Source organism: Pseudoliparis swirei, chromosome 23 (assembly GCF_029220125.1).
Source record: "Pseudoliparis swirei isolate HS2019 ecotype Mariana Trench chromosome 23, NWPU_hadal_v1, whole genome shotgun sequence".
NCBI classification, from domain to species: Eukaryota; Metazoa; Chordata; class Actinopteri; order Perciformes; family Liparidae; genus Pseudoliparis; species Pseudoliparis swirei.
Genome location: NC_079410.1, coordinates 4,763,342 through 4,780,001, shown reverse-complemented (window position 1 = coordinate 4,780,001; position 16,660 = coordinate 4,763,342). Strand labels below are relative to the sequence as shown.

Here is a 16,660-nt window from a genome sequence, read left to right as displayed (position 1 = left end):
TTCAGCTAGTTATTGCTTATATTTGTATTGTATATAATTATTTAATGTGTGATAATGTCATTACAGGTGTCGACAAGTACATTAACTCACAATATCTGTGTGTGTGTGTGTGTCTGTGTCTATGTGTGTGTGTGTGTTCAGGATGTTGGGTGAGTGGGGGACATTAAATATATATATATATACGTACATACATTATATATTGTTATCTTATTAAAATCCCCGTATTTATACGTATATATGTCTATATACATATATATGTATATATATAAATATTTATATATATATATTATATATAAATATATATATAAGGTAGCAAGAGAGTCGGAGGGAGGAAAGAAAGGAGAAAAAAATGGTTCGAATAATGAAATTATACTAATGCCAGTCGAAATACAGATGAATATATATATATATATATATATATATAATGAATAAATAAATAATAATAATAAATAACTGGATAAGATGTTTGTTTAAATGGATATTATCATATGTGTATGTATATATATATATATATATATAACACACACACACACACATATGTATACATTAAAAAGGTTAGAATAAATAATACTAATGTCAATTTAAGTAAACATGAGTATATATAATGAATAAAGAACCCAAATAAATTAAATAAATAAAAAACGTTTTAACTGATTTAAATGGATATTACCGTGTGTGTGTGTGTGTGTGTGGCAGTGAACACACACCGCCACAGAGGAATGCGTTGCGCACATTCTCACCGGGGCTGAGCGAGATGGTTTCTAGATGGTTGTGCAGGCACAGGTGGGAGGGGCTTGTGCAGGCACAGGTGAGTCAGGTGAGAGAGGTGGACATCCCCGCTGCATTCGGTCTGGCCTCCACATCAGCAGCTCACCAAGGTGAGAAAAGAGGATTTCATTCATTAATAGAAGAGATGAGGGAGCAGCTGAACTACTGTTAGGATGTGTGTGTGTGTGTGTGTGTGTGTGTGTGTGTGTGTGTGTGTGTGTGTGTGTGTGTGTGTGTGTGTGTGTGTGTCTGTGTGCTGCTGTAGACAGCACTGTTTCTGTCATGTGTCTGCAGCTTTAGAGGCATCAGCTCAGTCATTCAATGATGAGGATAAAATGTGTTTTTCATAAACTATTGTTGATGTTTTGATTGATGCCGACAGATCCAGAGAAAGAGGTTAGCTGCTAACCGTTAGCACGACTTAAGAGACACACGGGTGACTTTTTATTTATTACTGAAATGTTCGAGACAACTTAATGAACCCAGAGGCAATAAAAGAAAAGTAGAAAGTAGGATATATATATATATAAATATATATATATATATATTGCATATTTAGAAATATTGATTTCATATATATATATATATATTTATAAATATGTTTTTATATTTATTGCATTTATATAAATATATATATATATTTATATATATACATATGTATATATATTTATTTATTGCATATATATATATATTATTTGCAATAAATAAGTATTTGTATTTACTTATATATATATAGATTACATATAAATATATATATAAGTCAATAAATATATATATGTATTGCATACACATACATATATATATGTATTTATTTCATGTTTTATTTATTGCATATATATAAATATTAGGGCTGTCAGCGTTAACGCGTTAATCTATGCGATTAACGCCCTAAAATATTTTAACGCAATTAACGCAACTTTGTTTACTTCCGGTGTGCGTTGATGTTTTTGCACTCCTCTGACACTGTTTCCGTTTTTAAAACAATTATTTCTCTGCGAAAATACGGAGCATAAATCAGTTTAACTCGTGGATGAATCAGTCGGGTTTCCTCCTGCTCCTCCTTCCTCCCGTCTCCCCCTCTGATACACAGAGGAACGGAGGGGCGACGTGTCGGGTGACGCGGCGCGGAAAGAACTCGTCACACGAAACCTTCAACGTGGTTTGTCAATCCGTTTGTCTGTCAACATTTAGCGAAAACAACAACCAATGAACACTCAGTAAATCACAAAGGACCTCCCACCTCACAGGTCAGGCTCATTAGCAGCCTGTCAGTCAGAGAACCAGAGAACACGGCGAGAGGACAATGAGCCTCATTACAGAGCTGAGATTGTTCTGGAATGTTTGATGTATAACACGTGGGTATGTGTCACATGCAAAAGACTTTAAAAAGTGAATTTACATTTTGTTGAAAAATGGAGAACATGCCCCCAGCCTCCAGAGGGTGAACGTGACATATGTGAATGTCAGTCAGTTACCAAGGCCACTGGTTCTGCTGCTGTTCAATGTTAAAGATGACAGGACCAATGGGGTCTCAATATACTTCTTTTTTTTACTAATCTGGATGTTTCACTGAAGAAACAATTTATCATCCACAATATTAAATACATCGCTGGCACTGTATATGTAGGAGCCTCTTTGAAAACACAGCTCTGTGTGAAGTTTTATCTTTAAAAAGAAGAAGAAAAACAATTCATTAATCGCGATTAATGAATTTCAAAATGTGCGATTAATTAGTTAATTTTTTTTAATCGATTGACAGCCCAAATAAATATATTTATACAATATATATATTTATACATTTTACAAGTCACAAGAACACTACAAGAAAAAGAACAAAACATCTAATTTGATATATAGTTTTAACCTCATACAATACGATGTTGTTATTGTAATAATATATCCTCTGCCCTCCATTGTGGGTTGAACCGTGTGTGTGTTTGGTTGATTCTGATCTGATCCTGAGTCAGCGTTGAGACTGGACCGAGCTGAATGAGGGAACTGTTCTCAGCAGCTGTTGGATTGACTCCACGTTTCTGTCTGAAGTGATGATCCATTGATCCATTGATTCATTTCCTGTCTTGAATTCCTACCTCAGTCAGCTGATGCATGCACGTATACACACACACACACACACACACACTGACACACACACCTGTACTGTGGGGAGTACAGCTGATTCTGGGTCAGATCTGAATCGGGCTGCGTGTTTCACAGTGAAACTGAATTTTTTAAACCTTGTACATGTTACAAGAGGGATCGAAATCAAATCCTTTTAATTTGATTGGACCGTTAAAAGGTGGGCGGGCTTAGCACATGACACACACACTCACACACACACACACCTGGTTGCTAAAAGTTGCAGTGATTGATTTTTTTTTTTAAAGCTCCATAATGAACATTGTCAAATAGGTGCATAATATAACCCGGGAGGTGATGTATAAGAGTTAAAAAAGCTTTTTTATATGTAATTTTTGTAAATGTCATCTCGACCTGAGCACCAAGTTGCTGAAATCAACTTGGAACGCAGCCAAATAGTTCAAAGCATCTGAGACTGAGACACACACACACACACACACACACACACACACACACACACACACACACACACACACACACACACACACACACACACACACACACACACACACACACACACACACACACACACACACACACACACACACACACACACACACACACACACACACACACACACACACACACACACACACACACACACTTCCTGTCGAGAATTAGACAGAAAGGAAGGAACCGTACCGTGTGACGTGTGATTCATGCTCATTTTCACATGTTGTGCAGCTTGTGAAGCAGAACGTGACCTCCGCGCTCCATCGGGAAGGACTTCCTTCTTCCCTGAAGGGGACAGCGCCCCATGTTTCCCCTGCAGAGAGACAATAAAACAACTACAGCCATTTTGTATTAACTGTCGGTTTAATTATAAATAATAGGCCATTTTGCAAGCGTCTGTGTTAAGTCAGCAAACAGATATTAAATGTGTATGCGACTTTCTTTACTGTGGTTCGCGTTGTTTTTAAATTAAAAACCTCAGAAAACAAATTGAAGGAGAAGTTTACGGACAATAAAAATTAAATAAAAGAAGAATGAGCGTCGATATTAGTTCAAACTAAAAGCTAGATCTGCACGCTCAAAGATGTCAGCCGCGACTTCCTGGACCCGAAACACGTGCGTCTTCATCAGAGACATAGCGGATGTTTTTTAGCGCCATCCGTCTGACTCTGGCGCCACCTGGTGGCCGGAAGCAGCAGCGCGAGGAGACGAGAGAAAGTATTAAATAAAGATGTGTGTCTGTGTGCGTGTGTGTGTGTGTGTGTGTGTGTGTGTGTGTGTGTGTGTGTGTGTGTGTTTCGGAAGGTTTCGGTGTCTTGTGTCTTCACTGCTGATGAAGAGGAGCGCGCACACAGCACAATGAGTGCAGATGGAAACCAAGAGCCGTACTACATCATACCAGGTCCACCAGGTCCACCAGGTGGAGGTCTACCTTACTACAACATACCAGGTCAACATGTTGCAGGTAAACCTGACCATGCACACACACACATCATCATCATCATCATCATCATCATCATCTTTGTCAGACTAGTTCATTAAATCTTCTTTCTTTCTTTCTTCTTTCTTTCTTTGCCCGTCTTCTCGTCCAGATGGAGGTCAAGAGCTGCCGATGTACCACATCTTTGTCGGGCCAGGTAGAAAACGCTTATTTCATCTCACATCCTAATCCGTAATATACATATATATTTTTTTTAATTTTTATATATATATATATATATAAATAATATAAAATACATATATGTAATGTATATAAATACTTACATTTATATTTATAAATATATTTTGTATATATATAAATATATTTTATATATATATAAATCATATAATATATATATAGATACTCACATTAATATATATATATATAAATATATTTTATATAAATAAATCATATAATATATATATATATATAATAAATATAATATATATAAATACATACATATATATAAATAAATACATTTGACATGAAGTGTTGTGGAGTAAAAAGTTGAACAGTAAGGGGAGCTGCTGCAGGCCTTTGTATCCTGTGGAGAACCGGCCGGGGGCTCCAGATGTGGCAAATCATCATCATCATCATCATCATCGTCATCATCATCATCAGACCGGCTCATTAAATCTCGTTTCTGTCTCCCCCCCTCTCTGGTTCTGGTTCAGCCGGTCCAGTTGGACCTCAGAGTGACGCTCCGGTTGACCAGATATACGACGTGCCCGGTAAACTCTCTACGCTTCTTGGACACGCGCATAAAAATAACCTCACCTGGTGTCAAGTTACCCCCCCCCCCCCCCCCCCCCCCAGAGGACAGCAGCAGAGGAGACCATGATCCTGCCGGCGCTCCGAGGAGGCGCTGGCCGCTCCCCCGGCATGACGACCTGCTCCTCCTGCCGCCAAAGGGTCCTGACCCACGTCAGCTTCAGAGTCGGGAGGTTCGCCAAGATGCTCTGCGCACTCTTCGTCATCCTCGGGTGAGAGTGAGAGACGCCCGGCGACCTTTGGCATCATGCACCTGCAACAGGCCCCAGTAGACCCCAACAGGCTCCTAGAGGCCCCTACAGGCCCCAACAGGCTCCTAGAGGCCCCAACAGGCCCCTATAGGCCCCTGTAGACCCCAACAGGCTCCTAGAGGCCCCTACAGGCCCCAACAGGCTCCTAGAGGCCCCAACAGGCCCCTATAGGCCCCTGTAGACCCCAACAGGCTCCTAGAGGCCCCAACAGGCCCCAACAGGCCCCTGTAGACCCCAACAGGCTCCTAGAGGCCCCTACAGGCCCCAACAGGCCCCTGTAGACCCCAACAGGCTCCTAGAGGCCCCAACAGGCCCCTGTAGACCCCAACAGGCTCCTAGAGGCCCCAACAGGCCCCAACAGGCCCCTGTAGACCCCAACAGGCTCCTAGAGGCCCCAACAGGCCCCTGTAGACCCCAACAGGCTCCTAGAGGCCCCTACAGGCCCCAACAGGCCCCTGTAGACCCCAACAGGCCCCTACAGGCTCCCACAGGCCCTATAGACCCCAACAGGCCCTATAGACCCCAACAGGCCCCTTCAGGCTCCCACAGGCCCTATAGACCCCAACAGGCCCTTTAGACCCCAACAGGCCCCTACAGGCCCCTTTAGACCCCAACAGGCCCTTTAGACCCCAACAGGCCCCTACAGGCTCCCACAGGCCCTATAGACCCCAACAGGCCCCTTTAGACCCCAACAGGCTCCCACAGGCCCTATAGACCCCAACAGGCCCCTTTAGACCCCTACAGGCTCCCACAGGCCCTATAGACCCCAACAGGCCCCTTCAGGCTCCCACAGGCCCTATAGACCCCAACAGGCCCCTTTAGACCCCAACAGGCTCCCACAGGCCCTATAGACCCCAACAGGCCCTTTAGACCCCAACAGGCCCCTTTAGACCCCAACAGGCCCCTACAGGCCCCAATAGGCCTCTACAGGCCCCTACAGGCTCCTAAAGTTCCAATTCACACACGTCTTATTTGTACTTTTAGCACATACTGCAGCCGCGTTTACAAAGTACGTCTGCTGTAAACAATCGGGACATTCTACTTCCTAAAACCGCCACATGACACTGTACCATATGTGTTTGTGTGTGTGTGTGTGTGTTTGTGTGTGTGTGTGGCAGGCTGCTCATGTGCCTGGTCCCCATGCTGCTGCTTCCACTTCCTCTCTGCTTGAAGGACTTCAAAGACGTGCAGCACTCGTGTCCGTGCTGCAGGGAGCTGCTGCACGTGGAGCAGAAGCGATGCTGTCAATGCCCAACGTGAGGGCAGAGGATGGACGCGCGCACATATGAAATGACGTCACCTCGCCACCTTCGTCCCCTCGCCACCTTCGACTCGTCGTCTACGCGTCGCTCTTCGTATTCTGTCATCACATCATCAGCAGAGCGTGAGCTGCATACAACAGCTGCATAATTACTTGTTAAAATGACCTCAAACTCTCCAACCACAAGACAACAATCCAGAATCAATGTGGTTTATTTGTAATATATTTATAACGCCGTCGTCTCGTAATTCTCAGAAAAGCTGTTTTGATCGCTGTGTATTTATTTATTTGTATGTGTGTTATTCGCATAACTCAAAAAGTATTAAACCGAATCGCATCAAATTTGGTGGGATGATTGGTAATTATCCGTGGACCATTTGCTTAGATTTTGGGATTGATCGGGTCAAAGGTCAAGGTCATGAAAAGGTGCGAAGGTATGCGCTCTACCGAGTGCCCGTTCTAGTTTATTTACTGTGTCTCTTTCTTTCAGAGGTCAAGCCCATCGTTGTTGGTTCCCACACAATTTTCCTCATTTTAATGTTAAATTTTTCAAGACAACACGCTCGAGAGCTTCTTATTATATATTATTAAAGGTCACGACAGCCTTCAGTCTCATCCGTTTTTTAAAGAACACCTTGAGTGTGTCTGTTGACGTCTGTATGAATATCTGGAGGCAGGTGAGTTTCCCCACTGGGGATAAATAAAGTTTTCTAATCTCATAATTAGAACGAGTTCTACAGACTAATATCTCAACAATTACCGGATGGATTGCCGTGAATTATGACAGCCTTCGGTGATCTGTCGACCTTCATAGTCAGGTCAAAGTTTCTTTGTCCAAAGAAATAAAAAGATGTTTCTTCCACTCCATTGAATACACAACATTGAGCTATGGACAAATTTGAAAACATGAAGTTTACATGTTTAATTAAATAGAAATTATAAATCAAGCAGGACTGACATCTTGAGCTCTTCCATTTATCATTGGAAGGCAACTTTAAATCTTAAGAGTTTGAGATTTGTATAGTTTCCAGTTTCTCAACCAAATCTACACCCCCCCAAAAAAGCAACTGTGTATTACCCAAAGTGTGGAATGCTCCTTTAAGTGTTTCTTGGCTTGGACAAGCAGCAGAGTGGATGGGGAGTTTGGGTTTTTATAGAAAATTTTATTCAACATACATTTTCCAGCAAAAAGGCAATATACAGGAATAGTTGTCGTACACTGCTGCTACACTGAGGATTTTAAACTGGAAAAGATCAAATTAACGGTGTGATTCTGCAGGTTATCGTTGCACTGCACTTTTTTTTTTTTAAGACAAAACCAATGCAGTTAGTTTTGGGGGAAAAAAAGAAAAAAGAAAATCCAAAATGCAACAGAAAAAAATCGTCAATGTTACATCAGGAACGCAAGAAAAAGAAAAACCCTACACAAGAAATATGAACACCTGGCTCCTTCTGTACCTAACAACAAAAGGCGTGTTTCTCTTTTAATTTTACACGTTCATATTTTTTTAAATATACAATTCTTAAATGTTGTCTTTACAGATCCTGCTATGCACTATTAGGGGAGCATTCCATCTGTGCTTTAAAAAAGAAAAATGAATTCATAGGGATTAACGTTTCTTACAATGCTGGTTTTGTCTCTACACAATCTTCAAACTAGTGTTCTGCAGCTCTCTAGCAAGCACAGCGCAGTTACTGCCTCCGACCACCAGGGGGCGACAGATCTCACTGGAGAGAGAAGATGGCCAAGCTCGTGTTTGTGTTTAGAGGAGGAATGACTGATTAAGACATTAACTGCCCCCCTCCCGATAAACAAAACAGGAAGAGAAAGTCAAGGGGGTAATGTCCTTGCATGTGTTCCTTTAAAGTCACGGAGCAACTCGACCACAAGCAGAATGTACGTGTGTCCGTCCTGAGAAACCTCGGACATTAAGTGCCGATGTGCAAGATGAAATACAGACAAATATCCTCCTTGTTTGTTTTTTTTCTTCCCCCATTTATTTTTAAACAGATGCTGTGAATTGTTATTATACAAGATCTGCAGAAAGAGACAAAAACAAAAAAATGAATTCATTTTTCCTCCAACCAAACTAAAGTGAGAAACAATTGCGCGTAAACTCAGAAACACTTGCTTTGTTGCACTAAAAAAAAAAAAGGAAGGGAGCAACAAAACAAAAAAAGTGTAAAGAACCACATCGGGGTAACTAGTGAGCCTCAGGATAGTTCAGTTGCAAAAAAACAAAATGTCTCCCCCTCTTTGTCAGTTAGTCCTCGCAAACATCCTTCCATCAAACTCTCCGCGGTACGACGCCTCTTCAAACAACTTTAAGAACAACCCCCAAAAAGATCTGACGGGGCAACAAACTCTGGTGAGTGGTGGGAGGAGGAAGTCTGGACGTTAATATAAACATACACACACAGATGTATATACTTATATTCACACTGCGCTCCACTTCCTCTCTCCGCTCATTTTATATTAAAATCCAATTTTACTTCCAGACAGGCAACAAAACAAAAAAATAAACCCAGGCAGTCAACAGGTAGAGAAGCCGGGAAAAGAACGGAACAGCCTCAAACATGGATGGACACAATAAAAAAAAGAAAATAAACAACATTATCAACAGTCGGGAGGCGGTTGGTGCAGTTTATTTTGTGTTTTGAAGGATAATCTGTCAGCTGCAAATCATCCACATCGCTGGAGACGTAGTGTCGCTGTGGATGTCTCGGTTGCCGTGGCAGCCAGTTTGATGGACAGGGCCGGACGCAAAGCCCTGCTGTACGTGTCCAGCCTGCTGATGTTCCTGTCCGCTCTGACTCTCACCATGATCTCCCACACCACAGCTTGCCCTCCGGGCCCCGCCCCTCCTAACCTCACCGTGGGTTTGGACTACAGCTCCCACAATGCCTTTGGAGACACTTTGGCTGCCGGTCCCCAAACCGCAGCAGGCCTCATCCCTCTCATCAGCACCATGGTGTTCATATTCGGTGAGTGTTATGTCACGCTTCACCTAATCTCCCTCCCTTCCTTATATCCTTATTTTCTTCCTTCCGAGCTCCCTCCCTCCCTCTCTTCCTCCTTTCCTTCCTTCTTTCCTCCCTGCCTCCCTCCCTTCCTTCCTTTCTCCCTTCATTCCCTCCTTCCTTCCTCCCTCCCTCCCTCTTCCTTCCTTCCTTACTTCCTCCCTCCCTCCTTCCTTCCTTCATTTCTCCCTCACTTCCTTCCTCCCTCTCTCCCTCCCTCCCTCCCTTCCTCTCTCCCTCCCTCCCTGCTTTCCTTTCTCCCTCTCTCCCTTCCTCCCTCCCTCCCTCTCTTCCTCCTTGCCTTCCTTCTTTCCTCCCTGCCTCCCTCCCTTCCTTCCTTTCTCCCTTCATTCCCTCCTTCCTCCCTCCCTCCCTCACTTCCTTCCTTCCTTACTTCCTCCCTCCCTCCTTCCTTCCTTCATTTCTCCCTCACTTCCTTCCTCCCTCTCTCCCTCCCTCCCTTCCTCTCTCCCTCTCTCCCTTCCTTCCTCCCTCTCTTCCTTCCTTCCTTCCTCCCTCCTTCCTTCCTTCATTTCTCCCTCACTTCCTTCCTTCCTTCTTTCCTCCCTCCCTCCCTTCCTTTCTCCCTTCATTCCCTCCTTTCTCCCTCCCTTCCTCCCTCCCTCCCTTCCTTCCTTCCTTCCTCCCTCCTTCCTTCCTTCCTTCATTTCTCCCTCACTTCCTTCCTTCTTTCCTCCCTCCCTCCCTTCCTTCCTTTCTCCCTTCATTCCCTCCTTTCTCCCTCCCTTCCTCCCTCCCTCCCTCCCTCCCTCTCCCCCTTCCTTCCTTTCTCTTCCTCCCTCCCTCCCTTCCTCCCTTCCTCTCTCTCTCTCTCTCTCCCTCCCTTCCTCTCTCCCTCCCTCTCTTCCTCCTTTCCTTCCTTCCTTCCTTCCTTCTTTCCTCCCTGCCTCCCTCCCTTCCTTCCTTTCTCCCTTCATTCCCTCCTTCCTACCTCACTCCCTCTCTTCCTTCCTTCCTTCCTTCCTTACTTCCTCCCTCCCTCCTTCCTTCCTTCATTTCTCCCTCACTTCCTTCCTCTCTCCCTCCCTGCCTTCCTTTCTCCCTCCCTCCCTTCCTTCCTCCCTCCCTCTCTTCCTTCCTTCCTTCTTTCCTCCCTCCCTCCCTTCCTTCCTTTCTCCCTTCATTCCCTCCTTCCTCCCTCCCTCCCTCCCTTCCTTTCTCTCTCTCTTCCTCCCTCCCTCCCTTCCTCCCTTCCTTCCTTCCTCTCTCTCTCCCTCCCTCCCTTCCTCTCTCCCTCCCTCCCTCTCTTCCTTCTTTCTGTCTTCTCTCTCTCCCTCCCTCCCTCCCTTATGAAACTATAACAATCAATTCATCATCAGCAGATGCCAAAGTTTTTTTTAAAAGAAAAGTATATAAAGAAAGTCATATTTTGCATTTTGTCGTACTTAATGAAACATTTTTTTTTAAATTGTAACACAGGATTTAAAAAAAAATTAATAATAATAATGAAGACCGCCTCTCAGTCGGCCATGTGAGACGCTACGGCGATAGCGTTGAGCTCAAAGCCTCGCTGAGCCTCACGGAGGCTGCACTCAAAAAAACGATTCACGCCCTTCTTAGAGGTGGCACATTTAAATATTGTTTGATACATTTAAATTAATCAATTACAAAAATAGATGTTTATATTTAATGGGTGTAACACAAAATGTATGAATACTTTCATTTATTAGATTTATTTAGGTTACACTCACAAAAACGATTCAAGCCCTTCTTCGAGGTGACACATTTAAATATTGTTTGATACATTTAAATAAATCAATTACAAAAATAGATATTTATATTTAATGGGTGTAACACAAAATGTATGAATACTTTCATTTATTAGATTTATTTAGGTTAGATGGTGTGCATATCAACTCAAAATAAATGTGTTTCATTGAGGACTACCCTTTGCGCATGCGCCAGCTGAAAATCAGTTGTTTACATGAGGTGAAGACGCATTCTTGGCTGTACGGTGGTGTAGTGGCTAGCACTGTCGCCTCACAGCCAGAGGGCCGTGGGTTCAATTCCCAGTCTGGGTGTTCCTTCTGCGTGGAGTTTGCATATTTTGTTAGTTAGTTAGTTTATATTTTGAGTTGGACAAACACAAATGAATTTAATTTAATGAATATCGTTATTTTATTTTAGATGTATTTGATACAAATGAGTTGGACTAACTTAATTACATTTTATTGCACTGATGTGCTAAATTTGAGTTGGAGTTGCATATAATTATTGGATGGAAAACCTGCCAACAATTTAATTGAGTTCATCCAATGAGTCATTTCTTTGAGTGTGGGCCAATACTTAATAACCCGTTAGGCACCTATAAAGAAATCACATGACATTTGTTATAAAATCACATTTTGTCTTGTTCCAACAAGTTGGAGGACCTGTGATGTCCTCGGGTAATTTGTCACCCTTTGTTTCTCGAAGCGACGCCCATCTCCTCTTCTTGGGTCACTCGAGTTTAATTGGTCGACAATTATTTAATCACGCCTTAAGCTAATTGGGAAAACGTTTGAAAAGTCACAGCTAGTCACGTGTGGTCACGGCGGGGTCACGTGTGGTCACGTGTGGTCACATGTGGTCACGGCGTGGTCACGGCGTGGTCACATATGGTCACGGCGTGGTCACGGCGTGGTCACGGCGTGGTCACATATGGTCACGTGTGGCGCGACTGAGATTCTCAACGTGAGAACAATTCGTATTTAGTGTCTTTTTATTTTTATTTTAGCAAGAAAGCAAAGAGTGTCCGATACGCCTTTCAACACGGATCTTAATTATGACCTCACGTGCTCCGCCTCTTATTTACCCAATGGGTTTGTTGCTCGTCTCCTAGGATACGCCATGGGATGGGGCCCAATCACGTGGCTGCTCATGTCCGAGGTGTTGCCGCTGGTTGCCAGGGCGTGGCCTCGGGTCTGTGTGTGACAGTCAGCTGGCTGACGGCCTTTGCGCTCACGCAGGCCTTCACGCACCTGGTGGACAGGTACGGCCTGTACCTGCCCTACCTGTGCTCCACGGTGGTGTGCGTGCTCTGCCTGCTGTTCAGCGCCGTGTGCGTGCCGGAGACTCGCGGCCGCTCGCTGGAAGAGATCGAGAACTATTTCAGGACGGGCCGAACGTTCACCATCGGCAGGAGTCGGTCCACCGCGCAGTGAAACCGAAGCGTGGAGCTCAAATATACCTCAGAAACACGGCTACTGCAGTGTTTATGTTTGTATTATTATGTAATATAATCAATATTAAAGGTCTAAGTAGCATCTGAAAAACGGACAACTAGAATAATGACATGATCACTGATTGTAAAAAGCAATAATAATGTCCCATTAATACATAATTATACAACACTAACACACAATGTACCAACAGGAGAAGATTTTTCTGTTAATAAGAACACATTTCCTCTTTAAATACATTTTAATGTTCCATGTGCTGACAATCCTATGTATTCCTTTGATCCATGTTGTATTCATACATGTAACATTAAATTCACTTGAGTGCTGACATTTTGTACTATAAACTACACCAGCTCTGTGTCGCATTCAAAACATCTGCTATAAATACGTAGCACATTACGTACAATTAATAAAGCAAATAAACAAGCTATTAACTTTAAATGTGAGTTAATCCTATGAGCAAACAGGTGGCCGGCTTTCTTGGATGAAGAAAACCCCCAAAAAACTGGTTCATCGTCTTCTCTGGCCTAAAAATATTATAAAATAAAAAGAGAGCACAGGAAGTGATGGCGGCTGAGCAGGCCAGGTCACATGCCACAGAGCTCTCTCATGGACTCTGACTCACAGCCTCCTCAACATCATCCTTACAACAACTCGTCTTCATGTTGCTGAGTCACAGCCGTCGTCTGCTGGAGATTTATGTTGGAATTAGACACAATAGTGCACACATGCATGTGCATAATGTACCAGTTCAGTGAGTGGGTCGGACCAATTATACAAGAATACTCCAGAATAATACAGTCTGTGATCATGTATTTTAAAAGTTGCCTTTATATCACATTAAATCTCTCCATCAAGGCAGAACGAAACATACAAAATGTATTATTATGTTAATTATTTGAGTAAAAATAAAATTAGATTATCGTAATTTTTTTTGTTGAAAAACAGAAAAGTACTGATGGATAAAATGAATACAACTCTCTAACACAGCCAGAAACGTCATCAAAGTAAGACAGTGTAGATAGATAGATAGATAGATAGATATATACTTTATTAATCCCCAAGGGGAAATTTGTCGTCACAGTAGCAGCACCAATAAACTAAACACGAGAATAAAATATAAAATATAAAAAACAGGGATGAAAGATATAGATGTATATAGATATATGTATATATATATAGATGTGTAGGTACTATCTGCTACTAGCTACTAACAAGGGGTAGACAAAATAACAGGAACACCTGACAGTGTAATGAGTTTCCATAATACTACTTAATGTAGTCTGTACACTGTTTGATTTAGTTTGGTCAAAGAAAGAACACAACACAAGTTTCGGTTTGTGTGTGTGTGTGTGTGTGTGTGTGTATGTGCGTGTGTGATTGAGCTCTTTAGCCGCGTCATCGTAAAACTATCGCGTGTGTAAATGTTATCGTCAACTGGCGACTACAAAAAGTAATTAAATAAAAGATAACATTTGAACACATCTTATTAGTGCTTTATTTTTACTTCTACATACTAATATTTACTGAGTGGAGCTTGAACGTTAGCCGGTAACGTTAGCCGGTAACGTTAGCCGGTAACTCCTCTGTCATCGTCAACGGGCAACTGTTAATAAAATGTAAAAAATGGCGGCTAGAGATGATTTCTTCTCTGAAAGAAGAGCGGGGGCGTGTTGGGATGTTGTGTTTTTGACTCTTTTACTCTTGTGTGTTTACTAGATTACAACGAGGCCAACCAAAGAAACCTTTTATGGGACATACGTTGGGCTTAGTGATCTTGTTCTGAAACGCAGGTAACCTTTAACAAGCTTGTTGGACAGGAAACATTTCTGGAATAGATGCTAAAGATAATACGTAATCATCATCGCATCGCTAGGTATGCAGCTCTGAAAGTGTTTAGCCTGTAGCTGTGTGTTTGTGTCACACTGACACCAAATATGAAAAGTATTTGTTCACACACATGCGTCTGTTCTTTTGCCAAACTGCCGCCAGGTCAGAGGAAAAGCAGGACGGACAGAGAAATTAAACATACTTTGCAGTGTGATTAAATACGTGAAAAAACACAAATATTTACAGTTTCCGTAAAACTATTTAAAATCTATATTTTTGAGAAAGGGTTTTTAGAGAAATCAGATAAAATAAAACAAAAAGAGCGCATTAATGACTTTATTGTTATAAACAAGACACGTAAACACTTAAAAAGAAACGGGGGGATTGTCCTCCGCATCAAAGAGTGAGACAAGCAGGTGTGCAACCACGGCTCGGATGAGAAGAAAGACGGATGAGGTGGAGGTGGAAAGAGAAGCAGGTGGACTGAGACGTCTCTATATACCTCAGAGTCAGAGGCTATTTTTATCTTTCTCCTCCTTCCATAATCAACGCTCTTCACTCTTTCTCCATCACTCCATCACGCCACCCTCCTCCTCCTCCAGCTGACGGCTGCTTCCACGCATGATCTTTTCAAGAAAGATGCATTAAATCATCACATATATATTTACATCATTGCCGCTTGCTCAGCCGTCACTTAAGTTTTCGGCATTATTTGATATTAATTTGTGGTTTTGTTTCAGATGTTTTGGGTTTTAGTTGACAAAGATTTCTCGAGATGATTAATTCATTTTTAATGCATTTTTCATTCTGAATGCTTATTTACATAAAAATAACAGAACAAAAAAATTCAATGTTTTGGTTGAACTATAATAAAACAGATTCCTCAAATCAAGCAATCTGATTGGTTGAAAAAATAAAATATACTAGCTGCGTATATGTATGTGCAGGCAGCCACAGAATAAGCTACTTTACTGTGAACATTTTTGGTATTATTTATTAATAAAACTCTTTAAATTGGAATGTGTCAAACCTTCTATTTGTATTCAATGTATATACTTGATAACTATTAAAGCAATGGTTCCCTGTGGATAAGGAGGGGCTTTGCGGTGATGTAATCACACCACAGCCTGTCATGACCTATAGTGACTGTTACTTTATTTGGCATTTTATTCAAAATAATCACCACGTTATTTTTGCCTCATACTCAATGTCTGCGAAAAATCAAAAGAAACCCCTCATGTGTTGATATTTTGGGTGAATTTATTCACAATCCATGGGATACAAAATCTGCCAATACATTTAGTATTATTTCTATTCCTTTATTCGTTTTATATATATATATATATATATATATATATATATATATATATAGTTGACTCTGCAGCCTTCTGATACAATACTCAGTAAACTCAAAGAATAATAAACTATATCAACTATATGCAAATGATAATAAACTATATCAACAATATGAAGATAATAATCAACTATATTAACTATATACAGATCATAATAAACTATATCATCTATATACAGATCATAATAAACTATACTATTCTGGCATCAGATATCTTTGATTTATTCGGCAGTCAGTTGTCATCTTAACTATAACAAACGATGAGCAACTACAATAAACACAAACTATATTCAATAAATAAACCATATCTGAATTACAGGTTGTTCTCGGAAGGTGAGAAAGAAAATGATCTCTTTATTGATAACCTATCAGGCTACATACTACATAACACATTTTAAATCAGATAGCAGCTTTCAGGCACACGGCAACAGATGAAATTCTAAAAGTGATCGATCAGGAAAACCCTGTTACCTCTCTCAGCACGGCTCGTCACCGTTTACACTTTTTGCGCCGTTAGCGCCGTTAGCTGCAAGCCACTCGATCATAGACATGCTATGACATTTTGAATTTAGCACCTTTGAATAGGCCATTTTTTTCAGGTTTCATACAGAATGTAACTATTTGATTTATGTATGGATAATTTCAAAGTAATCA

At 41.6% G+C, this 16,660-nt stretch overlaps 1 protein-coding gene across 1 annotated transcript; it reads left to right on the top strand.

The window, feature by feature from the left end:
• The first annotated feature begins 7,755 nt into the window (after positions 1 to 7,755).
• LOC130188736 (solute carrier family 2, facilitated glucose transporter member 6-like) lies at positions 7,756 to 13,150 on the top strand. Its single transcript, XM_056407206.1, has 2 exons — positions 7,756 to 9,604; positions 12,483 to 13,150. Exons 1-2 carry the CDS (start codon positions 9,367 to 9,369, stop codon positions 12,572 to 12,574), a joined length of 330 nt encoding a protein of 109 aa, XP_056263181.1. The 5' UTR covers positions 7,756 to 9,366; the 3' UTR covers positions 12,575 to 13,150.
• The last annotated feature ends 3,510 nt before the right edge of the window (positions 13,151 to 16,660 follow it).